The sequence below is a fragment of the Chenopodium quinoa genome, unplaced genomic scaffold (assembly GCF_001683475.1).
Source record: "Chenopodium quinoa cultivar QQ74 unplaced genomic scaffold, ASM168347v1, whole genome shotgun sequence".
In the NCBI taxonomy this organism is placed as follows: Eukaryota; Viridiplantae; Streptophyta; class Magnoliopsida; order Caryophyllales; family Amaranthaceae; genus Chenopodium; species Chenopodium quinoa.
Window position 1 is genome coordinate 911,725 of NW_018743937.1, and position 22,897 is coordinate 934,621.

The 22,897-nt window shown below is 35.0% G+C and overlaps 3 protein-coding genes across 3 annotated transcripts; 1 reads left to right on the top strand and 2 right to left on the bottom strand.

Annotated features, from left to right (window-relative positions):
* Positions 1-2,552: 2,552 nt before the first annotated feature.
* Positions 2,553-3,834, bottom strand: LOC110688768. The gene is made up of 2 exons (XM_021865532.1): positions 3,231-3,834; positions 2,553-3,172 (listed from the first exon to the last, which is right to left on the bottom strand). Exons 1-2 carry the CDS (start codon positions 3,832-3,834, stop codon positions 2,553-2,555), a joined length of 1,224 nt encoding a protein of 407 aa, XP_021721224.1.
* Positions 3,835-4,881: 1,047 nt separating this feature from the next.
* Positions 4,882-7,271, bottom strand: LOC110688691. Its single transcript, XM_021865433.1, has 2 exons — positions 6,928-7,271; positions 4,882-5,327 (listed from the first exon to the last, which is right to left on the bottom strand). Exons 1-2 carry the CDS (start codon positions 7,102-7,104, stop codon positions 5,139-5,141), a joined length of 366 nt encoding a protein of 121 aa, XP_021721125.1. The 5' UTR covers positions 7,105-7,271; the 3' UTR covers positions 4,882-5,138.
* Positions 7,272-11,360: 4,089 nt separating this feature from the next.
* Positions 11,361-12,039, top strand: LOC110688787. Its single transcript, XM_021865551.1, has one exon. It carries the CDS (start codon positions 11,533-11,535, stop codon positions 11,779-11,781), a length of 249 nt encoding a protein of 82 aa, XP_021721243.1. The 5' UTR covers positions 11,361-11,532; the 3' UTR covers positions 11,782-12,039.
* Positions 12,040-22,897: the final 10,858 nt, after the last annotated feature.

Here is a 22,897-nt window from a genome sequence, read left to right on the forward strand (position 1 = left end):
CCATGAGATCGCTGAGGAGCCTAGTAGGACACAGAACCCAGTTGTTGATCTTCTTGACATAGGACACCCTGCCCAGTTGTTGTCAGTATAAGCTGTGAGGAGAGCAGCAGATTTAGAAGCTAATAAGACTCCTTGTCCAGGAGCATAATTGATATATCTGAGCACCCTTTTTGCAGCTTGCATGTGACTTGTAGTCGGTTTGTGCATAAACTGACTTAAAATATGAACAACATAGGCTATGTCTGATCTGGTAATGGTCAAGTATATGAGTTTCCCCACTAATCTTTGGTACTCAGTTGGTTCTGATAAAGGATCCCCCAGCTCTGGTGTCAATTTTGTGTGAGCTTCCATAGGTACTCTAACAACCCTAGATTTATGCATACCATATTCCTTTATCAAGTCATGAGCATACTTCTTTTGAGATAGAAAAATACCTTGTTCTGTTCTGTCAGCTTCTATGCCCAGAAAATACCTAAGAGCTCCCATGTCTTTCATGTGGAAGGTGGATGAAAGAAAGGCTTTAACCTTTTGTATTGATGTATGATCATTCCCTGCTATCAGAAGGTCATCGACATAGACTAAGACAATCACCAAACTCTCCCCCTCACTTCGAGTAAATAAAGAGTAATCTATTTTGGATTGAATAAATCCATAGTCTTTCAAGACTGTGGATAGTTTAAAGAACCATTTCCTGGGTGCCTGCTTCAAGCCATACAGTGATTTCTTCAATTTGCACACTAGTTGCTTCTTGTTTGTGCTCTGGTGCTTCACAATGCTGTTTACATGAACCCTACTATTCCATCCTGTGTAGCCTACTGTGAGAGTCATGTACACATCTTCAATGAGATCTCCATGTAAAAAGGCATTTTTGACATCCATTTGGCATACTTCCCAATTCTCCATAGCAGCTACAGCTAGAATTGATCTTACAGTTGTCATCTTAGCAACTGGAGCAAACGTTTCCTCATAGTCTATTCCATATCTCTGTCTGCACCCCAATATCACAAGTCTAGCTTTATTTCTTTCAACACTTCCATCTGGGTTGTACTTTGTCTTATACAACCATTTGCACCCCATGGCCTTTTTTCCACTTGGTAACTCAGCCATCTCCCATGTGTCATTGCTTTCCAGTGCTTGCAACTCCTCATTCATGGCAGCAACCCATTTTTCATTTTTAACTGCTTCTTTAAAATGCACAGGGTCTTGAATCTTCTCAGCTTGGCTCAAATAAGCAACAAATTCAGGTCTCACCGGTGTCATTACAAAGTTCACCACTGGAGCAGCATTCACTTCAGCTTCTCTTCTTTGTGTTTTTCTTCTCTTCACACCCACTCTGCGATCATATCCCATCAGCCACTTTGGTGATCTATGTGGCCTGGTTGATCTTCTTAAATGAGTTTCAGGAGGGGTTTGCTGAGTATCATGATGAGACTCTTAAGTGTATGTAGGTTAATCTGGAGTGTCTGGAATTGTTTCAGTGATGATTTCTTTATATTGTTGAGCATCAGGATCTTCTGTCTCATGATTCAAAACTGGATCATTTTCAGTTTCCTCATCATAAACCGATATTTGATCCATATCAGGTGCTAATTGGCCACTTTCATGACCACCATCATGACTCAACTCATGCATGGAGATCGGTAGAGGTGTGTTGTAACTGCCCGTGCTGTTGGCTTTGTTAAATGGGAAAATATGCTTGTAGAATTTCACATGTCTAGACACAAAGCATTGCATATTCAACAAATTCATCACCTTATAACCCTTGGTGTCTTGTGGATATCCCAGGAAAACACATGGTACACCTCTGGGTTTGAATTTGTCACCCATCAAATTTGGGTTATAAGCAATAGCAAGACAACCAAATGCTTTCATACATGCATAATTCGGGTTCTATCCAAAAATCAATTCATATGGAGTTTTATTTCCTCGCACTGAATTAGGAAACCTATTTATGATATAGGTTGTTGTTAACACACAATCACCCCAGTACCTCAGGGCTAAGCCTACTTGAAATCTTAAAGCCCTAGCCATTTCAAGCACATTTCTATGCTTTCTTTCAACTCTGCCATTCTGCTGCGGTCTGTCAACACAAGATTTTTGATGTCTAATGCCCAGATTCCCAAAGTACTCTCTGCACTTAGTATCATCAAATTCTAACGCATTATCAGACTTAATAATTTTTACAGCTGCATCGAATTGATTTTTTGCAAACAACATAAACTTCCTAATAGCACTTTAAGCTTCAGATTTTGATTTCAGCGGCTGAACCCAAGTGGCTCTAGAGTAATCATCAACAATAGTGGGAAAATATTTATTATTTCCTCGAGCAGCCACCTTATATGGCCCCCATATATCAATATGTATCAATTCAAACACAGATTTGGCACAAGCATCACTCACATGATAAGGAAGTTTAGTAAATCTAGCCATTGGACAGATTAAGCAAATTGAATTGTTCTTACATCTTCCTGAGACACACCCAATTTTAACAAGTTTCTCAAATGGAGCATGCCCCAGCCTATTATGCCACAAAGTACACTAATCTACACTAGCTACATTACATTCAGCAAAATTCCTTTTTTCAGAATCACTAGTTCTTCTTTCGAGCCATTATTTCTTTTCACCTCTGCATTCTTCTTCTTGCTTGCAAAATCAAGATTATCATTCATCAGATAGTATAGTCCATGGCTAGCTCTCCCAAGTGCCCTAGTTTTCAGAGTGACTGAGTCCTGAATAACACACAATTCAGGTTGGAATTCAACAATGTACTTTTCATCTCTCACCAATTTATGTATTGACAGAAGATTGTGCTTAAATTCAGGTACACACAGTACATTTTTAAGATGCAGGCCATTTTTTAACAAAACATTGCCTATGTGAGTTATTTTTGCAGTCCCACCATTTGGCAAATTAATTTTTGTGTTCCCTTTCACAGGTACAAATTCATCAAGCAATTTATCATCAGAAATCATATGATCACTTGCCCCTGAGTCCAATATCCATTCATTCATACTACTAGAAGCATTGTTACAATTAATCATACCTGCAAATCCAGACTCTATCTCTTCTTCAGTGCCATAGCCTGTCTTAGAGCTTGATGGCACCAGCTTTAGTAACTGCTCCAACTGCTGAGCTGTGATAGATACACTCTCTTCCTGAGTCTGAGCATTAGCTGCAGTTTTTTTGACCATTGAATGATTTTCTTTTGTTCCATTTTGCTCCTGAGTTGCCTTCCTTTCCTTTCTGCCTCTGCTGCTTTTTGTACTGAGGATGCCATGAAGGATATGCTATCACCTTCCAACAGTGTTCAGCAGTGTGAGATTTGTTACCACACACTGAATATCCTTCCTCATTTCCTCCTTTCCCATACATAACAGTAGGTGGTTCAGGATCTGGTTTTCCTCCTCCCTTCAGGGTTTCACGTTGAGATTCTTCTTGTTGTATTTGAGCACAAGCAAGTTCCACAGTTGGTAGAGGGGATTGCATAAGAATCTGACTTCTCAATGCAGTATAGTCTTCATCCAAACCATTGAGAAATTGAAAAAGATGTTGTTCATCCTTCTGCTGATTGAGAGCACTCACAAAAGCATTCACCTCACTGTTCATCTCAGTTATTGGTGGTAGTAAGTTCAGCCCTTCAATCTCCTCCCAGAGAGAACTCATCTCAGTATAATAGTCACTCAGACTTCGACCATTTTGTTTCAGGTCATAGACATCTCTGCACAACTTGTATTTTCTAGCTCCATTGGTCTGAGAAAATCTAATTTCCATTTTCTTCCACACATCTCTTGCAGTGTTTAAGAACAACACAGACCTTTTGATGGAGTCACTCATGCATGACATCAGCTAAGCAATCACCATATTGTTGCAGGTATCCCACTGATCTGCTTTCACTTCATCTTCAGCATCCTTCTTCACTAATCCAGTTACAAATCCCAACTTTCTCTTAGAGGCCAGCACTATCTCCATAGATCTTCTCCACTCTTTGTAGTTTGCAGCTCCAGTCAGCTTATCAACAGATACCGAGTTATGACCATCACCTGGATGCAGATACAGAGGATTCTGCATATCCGCAAGAGAGATCTTTGACATCTTGAAGAACAAAAGCTAAAATCTTGAAGCTTTGAGAAGGAAAGAAGGGAGAAGGCAGAAAGACCGAGACTTTAAGGGAAATCTGGAAAAAAATGCGTGAAATTTTTGCCAAAATTAGCAACCTGGCTCTGATACCATGAAGAGAAAGATAGATTTAATATGAAGAATGTTGAGAAGAGCAGAGAAATAAAGCAGGGAAAGTTTCAGTCTTTTTCTATTTCATTCTTGTTCTGAAATCATCACTGTGTACATCACAATCATTCCCTTTATATACATCAGCACACCAATCCCTAGGAGGATTACCCTATTACACGGAAAAGGACAGCTGGCTGTCTCAACCAGTCAAAGGAAAAATAACAGAAGAAAACAAATTAAAGGAAAAATAAGGAGCAGGAAAGAAAGAAAAATAACTAAGAAGAAAGATGAAGAAAGATAACCCCCTTTCATCAAACTTATGAGTTGAACATTGCATAATTGCTAACATCTCTGCAATTTCGCTTTCTTAACCAAAAAAAATGAAATCTGTTCACCAAAAATATTCTATTAATATGAAATGTAAATAATAAATCAACTAATTTTGTGGCATTTTGAGTGAGATAGTTCAAATCTTGGCCCCTTAAATATTTTTCAAAATCAAACGCTCAATTATATCATGTGTAAAAATGATAAGAGATTTTAGCATCCTCAAGATACAATGTCCAACAAATTGTCCTCCATTTAGGGATTTGTTAGTTTACAAGTTATAACCAACCATAGTCTTCATAGGCAACGAACAAAAAATTTCCTTGATTAGCTTCCCGTTCATTGATTTTGCTATTTGTATTTTACTTGTGTCAAAAAAAATAAAGGGTATAGGTACAGGACTACAGGCTACAGGAGAAATGAAGTTCATAACATCCATGAACGTGTATTTACGACTGCTAGATACATATGAAAAAAGCGTCTTGATCAAAGCCTTGATTTAGAAGCCAAGCCTGGCTTGACACAAAAAGGTTTCCAAAGCCTGAATGAATCTTGAGCGGTACACTAATGGCGATGCACATATCTTACTCCTTTGAGGCACAACTTCCGGGTTTTGCAGGCTTAATATTTGCCTTTGTGAACCAAGTGGTATACAGAAATTGCTTATGAGGCCCAACATGGTTACAAATCATTTTAAGTTTTTGTCTCTCTCGCATCCACCTCATAACTGTTTTCATGTGCGTCTTGCTTGTTAGTTCCTTCAAACCAACTTCCTGAAAGGTATTACAGCTTGGTTAAAACGAGTTGCTAGTATTCCTTTTTCCATACATACATAAATAAATAATGAACAAAACAAATATGGAGTACTTTGTACAATCTAGTAGCTAGAGAGCATATTCTCAAACCCTTTCAGGATATATCACTTACTCAAATCCCAGTCTATAAAAGACACTTTTAAATGTTTAAGCAAACACATGATTATTCAAACTACTAAATTAACACTTTAAACATAAACTATGAATAATCAACACTCTGAAATTACACAAAAATCTTATTAGCAATCACATAATAGAAACTTGAGAATGAAGATTGAACTTAGGAAATGGTGAACCATGAGCTCCTCAACTGCCCAAGTAATTGTGTTCACAATCCACATGAAAAAAGATTCGTGATTATGGAAGCTAGAAGGCAATGCTCAAATAGTTAGCTATCAAACTTTTGACAAAATTTCATTAGATGATAAACCAATAAGACAATAATTAGATACCAAAGTAAAAAGATAATAATCAAACATTACTCATTCAGACAAATTGTGTTAAAAGTGCCTGAAAGTTACAGCAACAGATCTAGAGCAGCCAAACAAGCCATGATCCTTATCTTGAAAATACGAAGTAACCTTACAACAGCATCAGAACTTGGAACAATGAAAACATTATGGACAAGCTTTAAATCTTTAAAATGTTTGTAACGATTTCCACTTTTAGAATGCATCAAAATCTCCAATCATATAACAGAACTATGTTAAAATTACAGCAGCCAATGCTCCCTAATCAATCAGAACACCAAATTAGGCACACATGCCACACAACAAAGAAAACAAGAAAAAATTTCAGGTTTGAGGCAAGATTTCTTATACAATGTACAAGCCGATTCTATAGACACACATATATGATCAAAATATACACGATTAGTAACAGCTTTAGCATCGAAAATCTAAATCACCAACAATTTAGAGCATCGAAGCAAGGGAAAATTGATATATTTAGCCTTATAGTATCAAATTTAGCTTCCACTGCTTCTTCAAGAGTAGGGCAGTCCTCCCTCCACCCGAAACCGTTATTTACACAGATTGACGGTGTAATTTGAACTATTAACGTGACAATGTTGTAGATTATACAGAAAATCAACACTAAAATATTGGACTTGATCAGCCCTCATTTCACCTCATGTATACGCCTAATTGGACCTGATCAACCTTTATTAGACAAGCCAAGAAACTTATTTTTTTTATTTTATCTTGGTGAAATCTTAGAAATATCGTTTTTCTGTGAAATTATAGACTTTAATTCACTTCAAAATCACAACAAAAGCCGCTGAAAACCAACAATTCTTAGTTACAAAATTAACATCCCAAAATCAAATAAATTAACTCCCAAAAGCAAAAAAATGATCAGCAATTCAATTGTATGAAGAAAGCATTACATACTATTAATCAAATAATGAACAAAATTATCACGAAATCAACGATTAATCAGCAATTACATTCACATAGTAACAAAAATAGTCCAATAATCTTATATTATCCCGAAATAACCATCAAATGATTAGCATTCGATGAAAAAAGTAATTGAAAAAAGAGGGAGAGAGAGGAACCTGAAGTCGTTCCCAGGTTTGAGCGATAGTGAGAGGACCGTGGTCCTTGAGGATGTCAAAGATGGCGCGGGTAATGGTTTGATTTTGTTCTGGTTGTTGAGATTTGAGTTCGACTGGTTTCATTTTTGGCTTTGGTTTCTTGGCAATCAATAACCTTATTGCTGTTCCAAACACCATTTTCAGGTCTTTTTCAAGCTTCTTCAACTACTTCGGGGTTGGGGTTGGGGTTGGGGTGTCTAATGTCTATATGATGCTTGTGTGAATGTATGTGACACTAAACCCCGGGGCTTTGCAACTTGCAAGGTCCCAAGCCAAGGGGCAAGGGGTATAATAGTAAATTTATCCCATAATTTACACAAGTGTTAACGACGATAGCCATGAATTCTGGGTATCCGCAATTAGAACCGGAATCATAATTATCTAAGCTTCTCTATTAAGAAGTTGGAAGCGATACATGCCAACTTGCCAAGGTAAACTAATTATTAGCAACTGAATTTATTGAGCCATTTACTTACTCGGAATGGTTGAAAATATTGTTACGATTAAAAAAAAAAAAAAAACCCATCAGGAAAATGGCAAATGTGATGGGTTTCATGTACTTCTGGACGTGTCATAATCTGACTCAAACTACACTATTTAGATCTTTCGATAATCCGTATTAAAGTCAATTACATCACCTAAAACTATGTGGCAGTCAAAACATGATACTAAAAAGCCGATGGAGTAATATTGTACACATGACGAAATACTAAGTTGACCTTATTTTTATGTACTTAAATATAAATGAAAATTATTATATTTATATATATGAAAAAAAATTATGGATGAGAAGATTCGAACACTCGACATCTTAGAAGAAACGTTAGTGTTTAACCATAATCTAGGCTAATTGTCATTTATGCTTCAACATTGAACACTATATATATTATAGCATAAAGTATTGAAGACACATATACTACATACAAACTTTTAGAATGCTCTTAAAAATTAGCAGTTGCACAATTACAAAAGTAGTAACCTAGGACAACGTTGGGCTCTCGCTACTCACTAGTAAGCATTTAAAACACTCTTGAAAATTGTTTAAATTTAGAAAATAATTCTGTTATTTCGAATGACATACTACAAGAGGGGGGTGAATTGTAGTATGTTCCTAGTGCCTACTTTTCGCGGAATATAAAATTGATTGTTGTTAGGAACTTAGACAATATATGCAAAGCGGATTTTACGAGGAAACCATCCAGGGCCCAACTGGAAGTAAAACCTCGACCCTCCAAGGGATTTCAACACAACCACTTCACTATAATAGGTAGGGATGGCAACGGGTCGGATCTGGATCGGTCCGGATGGACCCGGATCCAGATTCGTTTTCGTATATAGGATCCAGATCCAACTCGGATCCGTCGGGTCTAGAAAATGAATACCCGGATCCGGATCCGGGTCCCAAACGGGTCCAATATATTTTGACTAATTTTTTGCAATAAATGTAATGTTCGGGTCAAAAAATTTATTTCAAACTTACGTTGTTGGTTATTAAGTTCAACCCCAAATTAAACAACTTATACACTCATATTTTGAATTAAAATTATAAACAACAAAAAAAATACGATGTTACATATGAGCTAGTGAAAAAACAACGATGATGTATAAAATATGAACATCCAAAATTCATCTCTTGAAAGGGTTAATCTTTATCATTACTAACATTAGCAACATTTTTAATAAAGAAACAAACAATTTTAGTTTTTTTTAATAGGAAAAATAAAAAAAACGGGTCCACGGATCTGGATCCGGGTCTAGGGCCCAGACCCAGATCCAGATCCGTTTTTGTCAGCGGGACCCGAATCCGGCCCGGATCCGTCGGTTCCAAAATTTGAAGACCCAGATCCGTGAAAAACGGATCTGGATCCACGGATCCGGGTCAGGTCCAGATCCATTGCCATCCCTAATAATAGGGAAAAACACTTAGTTACATCCTATTATACACGGACCTTTCTCACAAGTTCCACCAAGGACACTTGCTACTTGATAGGACCCTATCCTACCCAACCTAAGCCCCACACTTAGATTCACTCAACACTCCTGAAGTGCCTACACTCGGCTTCACACAAGAAGCTCAATCACTGTGCTCTCACAGCTACAACTCGAATTTTAGAGACTTTCAAACTCCTCACACCCCAATACATAAAACACTCAAAATCCTTTTTCCCAATTACAAGATCTCAAAGAATAACTCTAAATACATATCAATGAATAAAGAGATAAAACTAATATGTTGGACACTCAAGATCTGTCTGGAACTTACTGGACGAACTGAAACCAAACTTGATTGGAACTTTGACCTGGAGGTTTGACTTAGCTTCGTGGTGAAGGATGAAACCATTAAGCACAACCACTAAGTTTCGTCATCGTCATCCTCAACTTTGAAGGAATACATATGAACATATATTTATAGTACACCAAAATTATTCTTTTCGTAAAAACAAGTTTTAACAAAAGATATGAATAAAGATATTTTCCATAAATAAGTTTTCCAAAATATATCTTTTGTTAAGAATATATTTTGTCATTAATAAAAGAAATATTTTCCATAAAATCATATTTTACTTAACTCTTATATTTTCCAAATATACTAGCTTATCTTTTTACAAAAGATATACTTACCATAAAATCAAATTTTATTTATAACTTATTTTGCTGAAAATACTTTTCAAAAATAACTTATCTTTTTCCAAAAGGGAATTATTAGAAAATAAATATCTTTATTCTGTAAAACCAAATCCCTAAAAGATATGCATGTATTAGGTAAATATTTATATCATTAAACCGACCTTTAATGACGTGCAGACTTAAGTTCTGATTAGGTTAGTTCTAGAACTCTGAGTTCTTGACAAGTCAGTAACTCTAATTTCATTGACTGTTTAGAGTTCACCTTGGTTTTATAGACTTGTTCCAGACTTACTTTTATGTCCAACATACTTACATGAATCCTAGAGCGATATACTTCGATTTCTCCGTCTTCATGTTGTTTCTCTGAAACTCTTGTTCTGGGATCTTGTAGTCTTGATGTATTCTAGATCTTGGGTTTTGCCCTAGCATTACACCGGAACCAGGTCGTTACAACCCGTTGTGAAGTTCCTGTTAGGGAACTCCTTATGTATTCCTATTAAGGAACACCTCATGTACCTGTTAGGGAACATGCTCCGGCTTTCGTGGGAAAGCCTGTCGAAAGTTCCTTCTAGATCTTGTTAGAGAATACCTTCAAGTTCCTTCGTGGTTTGGTTCTCATGGGAGAACCTGCTTTAGGTTCATTCATTCTCTCTTATTCCTCTTGAAGTCTTCTATGTTCCAACCCATTGCCTTCACCTAAGTCAGTTCTTGTCTTCACATAAACACTTAAGAGAAACATTAGATTGAAGTTTGTTTGTCATAAACAAACTTCAAGTGAGAGAACTAATTAAACTTAAAGCTTATGTAAATACTTCTACACATATACAACTCATGTATGCATAGTGTACTTATCTCATGAAGTTAACTTATGCAAACACCTATGTACATAATTACCTTCATGGTTCTTTAGCCATCATCATGCTTATCAACCATGACACTCATCATTTTTCTTGTTTCTCTATTGCTTATCATATTTGCTCAGGTTCCTTATATATATACTTGACATTTTCTCATATATATATATATATATATATATATATATATATATATATATATATATATATATATATATATATATATATATATATATATATATATACTTGACATGCTTAGGTTCCTTATATCATGTTCCAAGCATAACATGTTCTTTCTACGCACAACTTAACAAACACATTAGATAGATATTCATCATTAATTTACAATCATCAAAACTTAATTACTCAACAAATTCCAAAGACATTAATTACACTGATTTACGCGTGTTTTTGACATGAATTCTTAATTTTTAGCCCTGAAGGTTATGTATAACATTACACTTTATTATATAGTCAAAGTAAAGATGATCAAAGTCAGTTCGACCCAAATTTGAACGGGTTTTGGGTAGATTTTTTTAGCCCAATATAGGACCAAGCTAGCCCGACTCGATTTATAAAAGTTTGTAGTTGATTTTTTTGAAAGGCCTGCATTTTGGATACGTTGACATGAAACTTGGCCCGGATCAGCAATCACCTTTAAGTCAAAGTTAAAATATGAATAGAGAAAAAATCTATCACGTTATTGTGTTACGAGGAGTTATTTTGGTACGAATTGAAGAGAGCGAGTAATACTAAATCTTCACAGCTTTAGTAGCCAACTGATGCGGTGGCAAAGCTCAAAAATCGATCTTTATACCATGAATTGCCAAGTATCACCTACATGTTTACGTGTGAAAGTCTTATGCATTTGAATTATAAATGGCTTTATTCATTCTTTTATTATTTATGTTCATCTCATCATTTCCATGCATGCATCCTTATCATTATATTTCACCTTCTATAAACGTACACTAGCCTACTACTATATACCATTGTAGCTTTGCTACGTTTCCAATTATCCATTACCTTACCCTTTATCAACATCTTTGCATAATACATACTACTATACTAGTGATCGAGAATAATGTCAGGAGCACAAGGAGCGCAGCCGCCTATGTCTTTTACGGCGACGACGTACGAGTCGGTGCCGGAGCAGGTGCAAAAGAGTAGGCCAAGGACTGAGTTAAGGTCTTGGGAGGATGACAAGGGGATTGAGATTGACAAACTTCAAGATAAGGTTGAGGATGCTGCCGGTAAAGGCGGTCCGGTTTTCGGGGCCGGTAAAGATGACCCTCCTAATAAGCAAGACTTGGGTGTTTCTGGTACCGGCTAAATAATGGAGAAGTTTAATTTGTAGTATGATCAAATAAATATGATTTTCTTCCTTCAAAAAAAAAACAGAAAATAAATAGGATTTTCTTGCTTGCACTTTGTATTAATTTTTAGATTAACGGGTAGATCTCCAATAAATTATGTACTGTGGTTTTATCTTTTCTTTTGTAGCTCTTTTACTTATGTACTACTAAGCATAATACCTTCCTTTTTTCTCTTGATGGTGCTTAATTGATATATCTTGATGTATTGGTACGTACACTTAATTACTCTAATGGCTTCTTTAAATCATGTATCATGAAACTATGTTGCAAGTATGAGTGAAGGGTCGGACAACATGTTCAAGTGTCTAATTTGGCTAGATTGTAAAATTTATTTATGATTTTAAAAATGAAATGTCGAAGGGTCCATACAAATAAAAGGTCCGAGTAATAACAATGTAACGTAGATCAAATTACCAAAAAATGGTTAAAGGCTCCAACTTCAAATGATTCGACAACTTAATAGCTAACGTATGCAAGTTTATAACAACTACAAATGTGGAATATATTACTGTATTATGATGGATTAATCTATGTAAGTGAAAAAAAATCATGGATTAATCTCTCAAATATGTGAGTGACAAGGAGTGATCACATTTTCGAACAATAACATCATATTGAGGCGTACTATAAAGCATATTGGATTGAAGGCCCAGCGTAATAAGCTATTGGGCTTATGAGCTCAGAAAAGTTTATGGCTCTAACATATGTTATACTTTGTTAAACGATTAGAGTGCGATAAACGGGCCTGAGCCATACCGTCACAACTGTTCATTTTATATGACTAATGAGGTTTCATATCAAAATCATATGGGCAATCAATGTAGGACAATACTTTCACTCACATGTGATGTGACCTGTGAATTAAAATTGTTGAAACAACTTCTTGAAGATTTAGGTGTTCGACTTGAAAATGGCATGCGCCTTTATTGTGACAATCGATCAATCCGCTTTATATAGTGCTCAAAATCCAATGTTTCATTAACAATTCAAGCATATAGAGGCAAATTGTCATTTTGTGAGCGGTGTGATTGATGGCACGATTAGTCCGTCATATGTATCTAAAGGTCTTGGGAAAGGTTAAATTTGATAATCTACTCCGCAAGTTGGGCATTTGTGATCCGTATGCTCCAACTTAGGGGGGTAATTGGGATAATATCAAATATGATAAATATTGTACTTGAAGATATTATCGTGAAAAGAGAATATTAGGGTTCCCACCCACCCCCACCCACCCCAATGTATTCTAACTATATAAATATTGTATTGTGGCCGAGTTATATATATGAATGAGAAATTACAGAGAAACACATTGAGAGAATTATTTAACAGCGTTTTTTCTAGTATGTCTTGACCGACCAACCTCATAAGTAACCCTTGATTGACCGAGTAACCTTTAAATAAGTACCCTAGTCACATGGTGTGGCCAGCCATATATGAATTTATTTTTTTTATTTTTTTTTTAATTTTATTTTTTATATGTTATAGCGAGTGTAATTAGTAATACTTTTCTCTTTTCTTTTCAGGTTAATAGGTTATTTGTATTTGGAAAACCAGATGCAATGTTTTGCATGTTCAATAGGTATTGAGCATATTATATGTACTCTTTACAAATTAAAAAGATTGCAAAAAAAGCAACTTGATTGACAAAATTTACCAATCGAGGATAACACTCAACAATTATATTTCCTGAATAATCGAAACTCTAATAAAGATCCCACATGAATTTCTAAAGGAATGTGGTCTAGTGTAGCTTCAATCCTTGGACAACACTTACGAAAAACCATAACTGTGCCACCAAATTATTGATCATATAGGTGATACAGTTCATTTGTAGTAACTTCGTTTGAAAATGATGATTTGATAATGCACCTAAAAACCCATCTTTTTTGCTCAAAATTTATGGCAAAACAATTATTATTTTCATTTTTAACCAAAAAAAAAAAAAAAAAAAAAAAGGTAAGACAATCTCTATCAAATATCAAGACAAAATAAATCTAAACTATTAGTTAATTTATTGGGAGAATGCTCAAATCGGTGGTAGAAAGAACACCTATCAATGTTTATTAATAATTTTAATTTGTTATCTATATTCTTGGGACCACGTTATTCACTTATTCTAACCACTTTATTTGACATTCACATTATTACAAGAAATATTTTATGGATTATGATACAGTATATAACATATTCGCACCAGGTCTGGATGGGTCTGTGTTGCATCCATCAATAAAACATATTCCTGAACCTCAACCATCAACTTAAGCTTTTGGTTGAGTTGGTCCTTTAACATGGTATCGGAGCCAACGTGACATAGAGGTCACGGGTTCGAATCTCATCCATCCCTTTTTTAAAAGTGGAATTAATTCGCGCCAGGTTTGCGAGGGCCTTTCAGCTTAAGCTTTTGGTTGAGATGGTCCACTAACAGATTAGTTTAGGTTATGGATAATTGTCACAAATTAGGTTAGGTGATCCATCTATCAACTGTTTTTTGATTGTAAACCCAAATTTGTTTGCAAAGATTGTCATGAATCATGACGTTGCTACACTAACAATTTCCCAAATGAGATTATATATATTGGCTAATATAAGAGATGGTAGATACAAAAATTGCAAAAAAAAAAAAAAAAAAAAAAAAAAAAAAAAGGGGCCTTGGGGGGGGGGGGTTCAAGACGTCTTTGGACTCCAATAAAAGCTTCGTCCCAATGTCCCATGCATGTATACAATTATTATACAAATCAATTAGGGGTAATAAAACTAGTTTATACATAACAACCTCCCCAAAACCGCCACTTTACACAAATTAATTAAAGACAGTGATAAAATAAAGCTGATATTATAACATTAACCTAGCATAAACTCGCCCTGAAATAAAAAGGTTTAAGCTAACTATTTTCGATCAAATTCATCACCAACCTCACACGAAATTAAACTTGTTAGTAGAACCCGCCTTAGTTACATAACATCTAAGCTTCTTATCATACTCTGATTACTCTCACCCCACTGTCTAATGTGATTTTTTTTTTTTTTTTAAATTTTTGGGTTTTTATTTAATATTTTTTTATGTAATTAAAAGTTATGAATGTATAGTAGTATCTTTTTGCATGTCAGTAGTTGGCATTTTGAAGATACAATCGATAAGGATTTGTGTTTGATATTCATTTGCAAGATTCTTATACATATGACTGCGTTGTATGGAGGGTTTTTTTTTTTTTTTTTTTTTGTGTGTGCATATCTCCTTTTTTTACTAAAGCTTAACTAGGTAAAAGGTTACTTGGATAGTTTCGCTTAATCTGTAAGTTAGAGTTAGATCAATGATTTTCAACCCGTTTAATATATAGATGTGTTAATTAGGTTTAGGTCGAGCATTTTGCAAATATTACAACTCGTTTAATGCTATCATCATATCATAAATACGAACTAAACACGATATGACCCTTTTGACGACCCTACAATTAACACAAACAAATATAGAGAAATAATCATTCATCATGGCAAATGTATGTACGTACAAAAAGTCAATGAAATTAATATTCATTCATTTAAATGGTCCAATATAACAAGTTCTTTGTATTTGAATTCAAACTTCATTTATTATCAACTTTTGTAGCCTTCTGGATGAGCTTGTAAACCATTAGAGAAGGTACTATAATTCATATCAGACAACTTTAATCAACATTTAACTATATATAGTTTACTTTAAGTAGAAAGTACGCCTATCTATCTAGACTAAACTTTTAAGCTTAATTAAAATGTTAATCAACTTGACATTATGAAGTCTACAATTTAAAAAGGTTATCTATTTGACATAATTATTGCTTCTGCTTCTAATATACATTCACATTGATTAGCTAATAGCCTAAGAACCATGTGCAACAATTCAAGACTCAAGACTACAGAAGCATGTAAACTATTATATATAGGAGCATCAAACAGCTCTAATCATCCATCCCTAATTTTGTCATGACCCATCCTTCCAAAATTAATTATCCTGACCATTTTATGGAAAAATGATACACGTAGCCTACAAAAGAAAATGTTAGATTTAGCTAATTGTATTTACACCGATTTACCATATTTGTCATAATAAGTTCTACAAAAACGGATTTATCTAATATTTTTATACTCTGTAATTAATGACTAGTATATAGCTTCAACCTAACAAACCGATAAGACCCTGTTCTTTAGAGTTATCTTGCTCTACTTCGCTGACTACTCTGCTTTGTTTAGAATCTCAAAAGAATAGAATCTAAAGATTACCATAATTAAACTCGATCGGTACTTTTTCACTCTAGCTAGTAACTACTCTACACAATTATATTACTTCCCTCAATTATGAAACATGGCAAATTGCTAATAATGGATCCCACGTTACAATAATTAATAATGGAGCATATATACAAGTAGTTAATAATAATATCATGCCATCTCACTTTTGCAGCATCCAAACATGGCATTGGATGAAAAACAAGAAGAAGCACAATGATTTTTGTAAAGATTAAACGACTACCATGTGCAATCATACGTGTCTTCATGAGGCTGTAGCACGTGTACAACAAGACAAAAGAGCTGTCTGCCTAGTTGTTATATTTGGTAAGATGCCACTGAATTCTCAACTTAGAAGATTTATTTTTGGAAAGTAATGTAATCCTAACTAAGGCACTGTTTGTTTTCCAACAATTAAAGTGAAAGTGAAAGTGAAAGACAATTTTAGATGGAGACGCTGAAGGTTTTGTACTACCAATCGTTAATCTTCTGAATTGCACATTCCCTTCACATGAAACGTTATGTATAGTTGATTAGTAGTTCCAAGACTTGCAACAAGGCCTATGACCCTACTACTTTCTTTCCAATACTAAACTACTTGCTCTACATGGGTAAATTTATCTATGACTTATATCAATAACAATATACTAAAAGACACACCAATAATGAAACGTGTCATCTTATAGTAAGTCCTTAATGGTTTTTTAAAAAAAAAAAAAAATTAAATAAAAGTCAATTAAAGAAACAAATATTATACCAAAATAATTCCCTAATTTTATATAATATAATTACTTAAAATAAAATAAAAAATTTGACACATCTTTAACAAAAATATTTATATAGCTATAAAAAAAAATTCTTAACAAATAATTTTGATAATTTTCTGCATCATTGTATATCTAACATATCTTTTGTAATCCTTAATTTTAATCAAAATTTATCAACTATATTTTTAAAATGTTGATAAAAATCGTAGTATAATGGTAGTTTAATAATAGTTATTGAAAAATACCGTGCATGGCATGGGAACTAAACTAGTATCCTATGAAGTAAGGTTGTTTAGTAAAAATAAATTTAGTTCAATAAAAATAAGTTCAATTCAGTAAAATTTAGTAACTTTAGAGAATAAATATAATAGAAAATCAGTAAAAATAATATAATTCAACAAAAATAATTTCAGTTTAGTAAATATTACTTCATTTTAGCAAAAATAATTTCAGTTCAGTAAAATTAATTTCAATTTTGTTTTCAAAAAAAAAAAATATTTTCAATTCAGTAAAAATAATTTTTATTCATGCATTCTGCAAAAATAATTTAAATTCAATAAAGAGTAATTTCAATTCAACAGTAAGGTGAAGTGCAACTTCACTGTATTTTACCTTATTTTCGTCTTGATAAACCCTCAAATAATGAAGTCCAACTTACTCAAATCATGTATGTGTACACACTACACTACTCTATACACTGCAAATATGAGGTTGGTATCAAGCTTTTAAATTTGCTTGCTATCTTAATTCTCTTTTATAATTAGGTGTACGTCGGTAAAAGAAACTAACGTAGTAGTCAGAAATTGATGGAACTCGTTAACATATTGAATGTTGAGATAGAACTCGTTAACATATTGAATGTTAACATATTGAATGTTGAGATTTTAATTTGATGGACCAACTTATCTTTTGCTCTTTGATTTTTGACTAATTAAGACATGCAATTAGTGAAAGTTAGCTAGTTAACCGTTAATTACCTTCATTCCTTAGAGAATAATGTAATTAAATTCCTTAATCAAATGGTTAATACACCTTAATCATGAAATCTTACCAACTTCTTTTAATGTTAAGAATGGCCTGGGAAGGGATATAGGATAATGGTCATGAATCGCTTTCATAATAAAATAAAAGAAATGTAGTTGAATATTACGGCTATGCTTTACAATTTAATTAATTCAATTTTTACTTTTTGAGATTGTTTAGTCTTGTAGTTTAGTTTAACTTATTTTTTCGCTACATATCTCTTATTACGTAATTGAAAATAATTATAAAAATTACATATTAATAAAATATACATTAATATGAATCTAACAAGACTCCGCTGAGCTTTTTGAAGTAATGTGAGGCTTGGTCATAGCATGGAATGTTGGACACAAGCAGGTGCAATTGACAGTGGATTATGAGGTGGTGGTGCGGTTTTTGGTAGAGGATGTCCCTTCACTCTCCTTATATTCATATTGTTCGTAAATGTAGAGCGCTTATCTCTCGTCAAGGGTGGGAAGTGACTATAAGTCGTTGCTATAAAGAAGCTAATCAAGTTGCGGATTGGTTGGCCAATTATGGAGTTAACTCTGACCAGAAGATAGTGCTATTTGAGGCGATCCCCGGGGATCTTCGGGCCGTTTTATTGGAGGATATAAGTGGGGTAGCTCGTGCAAGATTGGTTCCGAAGGATCGTGCCTAGCTGGTCTTGTGTCGAGTTTGTTTAACTTTGTTTTTCTTTTTTTCTGCTTTCTTTTTCTTGTTTTTAGTTTGTTCTATTTTGGTTTTGTTTCTTATTTTTTGTTTGTTTGTTTTCTTGGGGCTTGCCCCTCTCTTTCACCAAAAAAAAAAAAAAGACTGCGCTTGATATATTTCTTCTTTATAGATTATCGTATACATTAGGTCAAAATTTGGTCAAATCTTACAATCAGATCAGATCAAATTAGATTAAAATCAAATCAGATCAAACCACACTAGATCAGATCAACAAAAATAAGATGAATTAAATAAGCCCTTAAACCATGAAAACTCCCTTCATTAGAAGCATTATCATTGATCAATATACGTAGTATATTAAATATTAATAAACTTATTTAAGGAAAAATTAATTTTGATGATCCCAACTTTGCCCAAATTTCTTTAGATAATCCCAATTTTGGAAGGTGGTTTTTCTAATAATCCCAAATCGGGTGATATGTTATTTTTATATAGTGTTTTACCCCCGTCCCTTGGTCATATTTAGGAGAATTTTTTGCTCTTTAGAGTCACTTTTATTACTAATATGTGTTTTTTAGTGTTTTCATATATTTGATATCGTTTTATAGGAAATTGCATATTTGGAGCATTTTCTCGTACTTATGATAGCCACTACAAGCATTGGAGAAATAAGACCATCTTCCGTAGCCCAAGACCGGTTAGAGTCATCAAACCAGTGATTAAGGGCTTAACAAAGAAGAAATCGAGGCAATGGACCAAGTATTCAAGACCCAAGGAGGAAACCCGGATTTGAGCCAAGAGAAATAACCCAAATTGAAGATCCTATATTGCCTGGACCTTCGCCCAACCGGGGAATGCTTCGCCCTGAGGCGCGCTCAGCTGGGCGAGGAAGGAAGAAGAAAAGTGCTTCGCCCTGGTACGCGCCTGACCGGGCGCAAGCGAGACTCCACTCGACAAAAAGGCGGGCCCGACCGGGCGCGTGTCTCTAAGGGATTTTCAACGCCTTTTAGTTTGATTTTAATTAGAATTTTTGAGCTTAACTATAAATACACTTTTGTTAAGCGGGATTGATTACCTCTTCTCATTAGTTAATTTCTCAGATTTAGTTTTAAGCTTTGGATTATACTCTTGTTCTCTCTCTACACTCTTGGTTTATGAAATTCATTATTTCCATTTACTTTGGTAACAATTACTTCCTATTTTATTTTCAGTAATTTATTTGCTTGATTAATCATGTCTTGTTTATTTGTTTTGCTTAGTTTAGGTTTTAATATGTGTGAGTAGATTTATTTCTAGGGTTGTGGGGATCCATAAAAAATATGAAGGAGTGAATTATTATTGTTGATTTTCAATGCTTTGATTGATTTCCTATGGATTTATTTCTAGGGTTGTGAGGATCCATAAAAAAATATGGCTTGGTTTGATTGTAAGAGTTTTGTAATATTCATTTGAGAGAACATAGAAGATAATGTGTTTAGTCTTAGTTTCAATAGGCAGGTTATATTATAAATGGTTAAGTCAAGATTCGAGAGATGTGATTTAATACTGATAGATTAATTCAATGATTATAATACGTAGCGAAAGCCCTGTATGATATGATTAATTGATGCATTGATGATTAATTATTATGTTTTAGCCTGAAATATTATTTATTGGTGAGCCTATACCCTATGTTTTGTTTCATTGTTATTTCTATAATTTTCAATCGCTTTAGTTTACTTATTCTATTTAGTTTAATTCCTCTAAAAACAATTTGGCTACTTAATATTTTAGATTATATAATTAATTAGGAATAGAAAGACTTGTTTCCCTGTGGATTCGACCCTACTTCCCTCTCTATTTTAGCTAGAGGACTTAGGTAAATCATTTTAATAGGAGATACAACTTTATCCTGTCATCGGTAAAAAAAAGTCAATGACTTATTATAACAGGTTACTTGACACGTGTCAAACCCTAATTATTGGTCCAAAATAAATATATAAATAAACTCGACCCCCAACCCCCACCCTTTCCCTTCCCCTACCAAACTACCCTAACCCCAATTTCCGCCGCCCAGCATAGCCTAGCTCCCTCATCAGCCCCTCCCCTACCCCTGGTGTCACCCCTTGGCCTTACCTTGTAACTACCATCCCCCCTTCCTCGAAACCCCCCATTCCCCCACGCAACCACAAATAAAACCTATCCCCCACTCCTGAAAACCCCAATCGACAACCACCCCTCTCCCTACCCCGAAACCTTAGCAGCTAGGGTTTCAACGATGAGGGGGGAGGGGCGATTGGGGTTTCAAGGGACTTTCGAGTGGAGGGAGATTGGGTGGGGGGGACAAGAAAATTAGGAGAGAGATGTGTTGGGGGGTGGGCCAGTAGGTTCACCGCTGGGCACTATCACGAGAGAGGGGGAAACCAGTGCTGGGGAGGGCGTTAGGGTCTGGGCACCAGCGCGACAAAGGGAGAGATCGAGGTGGCTAGTCGGTGGGCTCAGGGAGGGGTGTGAATTTTTAGTTTTGTTTTAAATTATTTTATTTTGTTTTTCTTTTTTAATTTTGTAACCAACTAACTTGCGACACATGGATTTTTTGGGAAAAAAAATAACCATCCCAACAAGTTACTGGTCATTAGGATTGGTAAAAAAAAAAAAAAAAAAAAAAAAAAACAAAAAACAAAAAACAAAAAACAAAAAACAAAAAAAAACCTAGAGTTAGAATTATTTAAAGAAAAACGGGTGACATTGGGATTATTTCATCTCATTCAGTACATTTTAAAAATCATCAACTTTATAACTTTTACAATTATATAATTTAAGTTATAGTGAAAAATCAACTAATTAATGTAACTTATTTACCTTAAAATCAAGGAAAAATGAAAAAGAATAATCTCACTTTTGCCACTTCTGCTCAAAACAATCCCACCTTCAATTAATCTGGAAATAATCCCACCTTCGATACACATCTGATCAAAATGGTACCATCTACCTACAATCTGTTTAGTAGGTTAATTTTTTTCTTTTTAATTATGTTCTTCCCTGAAATCTCTCCTCCCACCCTTTTTAATGGCAACTATTATCACGACCACCAACCAGACCCCCACCACAGCTTCTCACCTGACTTTGACACCCCACCTGACCACCATGACCCCCTCAGCTGACCCCACCTGACCACCATGACCCCCTCACCTGACCCACCCTTTGACATTCGCTCTCTCGTGCCCCATTCCTTCACTCATTACTATCTCTCTTTATAAAATTGTTATTTTTTATAAATTTTGTAAGATTACTCATCAAGATTAAATTTTGAGGAACACCCATTTCAATTAGGTCTGAGATTTGATATGGGTTTTAATTTTTTTTTAAATAACAAAATTTTATTTTGGATTGCAAAAACAGGGGTGGTTTGAAAGAGATACAAGTAGGGTAACGAATTGTAAAAGGGCTTAGATTATTAGTTAAAACTATATTAGAAGAAAATCACATTAATAATCTTAATTATAATGATAGTAATGATGATGATTATTGTGGTTCCAATTCATGTAATCCGTATTCTTCTTGTGTTGTTGAGCTGAGCTGCAAAATTCGGTTGGTGGTTGAATTGATGTGATGGAGTTGCGTGGGGTGTGGATGTTGCACGGGGCGTGGTGGTTTGATGGTCGGTGGTCGTGGCTAGGAGCTGATGGTGCGATGGGTTGTGGTCGTGGCTGGGGATTTGAGGGTGGTGGTGGAGTGAGGTATGGGTCTTCCTGCGATGGGCGGTGGTCCTGGTGGGTAAAGGGAATGAGAAATCGAGAATGGAGGTGGGGCAGTCTTCGTCAGGGGAGGGGGTTGGTATAGTCGGAGGATGGGGGAAGGGATTGGGGCAGCAGGCTCCGGTAAGGCTGGTTAAGGTTGGGGTAGAAGGAAGGGGAACATAGTTCATAATTATTATTTTTTTATTAAAAACAATACTACGAATCATAAGGTGACACTTGGCAAGTCACCTCCTAAAACTGGTCACCAAATTAGCAAACTGATCATGAGACTGTTTGTAACACCCCAACCTCAATAAATTAGGGAAGGGGCCTATTGCCACAAAATGCACATCAGGGGCCAACAACTGTCCTCACAAACCAACACGAGTCCTTTTGGCACATTTTGTCCTCACTAATGCGCGCCCCAGGAAAACTTCCCAGGAGGTCACTCATCCCAAGACTACTCCCAACCAAGCACACTTAACTGTGGAGTATCTTAACAAATGAGCTCCCTAAAAAGAAGATACACCTTGTTGATATGAGTAATATATCAAATCCTTTTTAAAGCAATCATAAGGGGTATTACATACACCCCCATTTGAGAACGGCAACGCCCTCGTTGCGCC

Coding starts and splice junctions, on each gene's coding strand:
- LOC110688691 (XM_021865433.1), bottom strand. CDS start 7,104: ATGGTGTTTGGAACAGCAATAAGGTTATTGATTGCCAAGAAACCAAAG. Junction 5,328..6,927: donor AAACCTGGGAACGACTTCAG/GTTCCTCTCTCT, acceptor AATACCTTTCAG/GAAGTTGGTTTGAAGGAACT.
- LOC110688768 (XM_021865532.1), bottom strand. CDS start 3,834: ATGAGTGACTCCATCAAAAGGTCTGTGTTGTTCTTAAACACTGCAAGA. Junction 3,173..3,230: donor GAGGCAGAAAGGAAAGGAAG/GCAACTCAGGAG, acceptor AAAAAACTGCAG/CTAATGCTCAGACTCAGGAA.
- LOC110688787 (XM_021865551.1), top strand. CDS start 11,533: ATGTCAGGAGCACAAGGAGCGCAGCCGCCTATGTCTTTTACGGCGACG.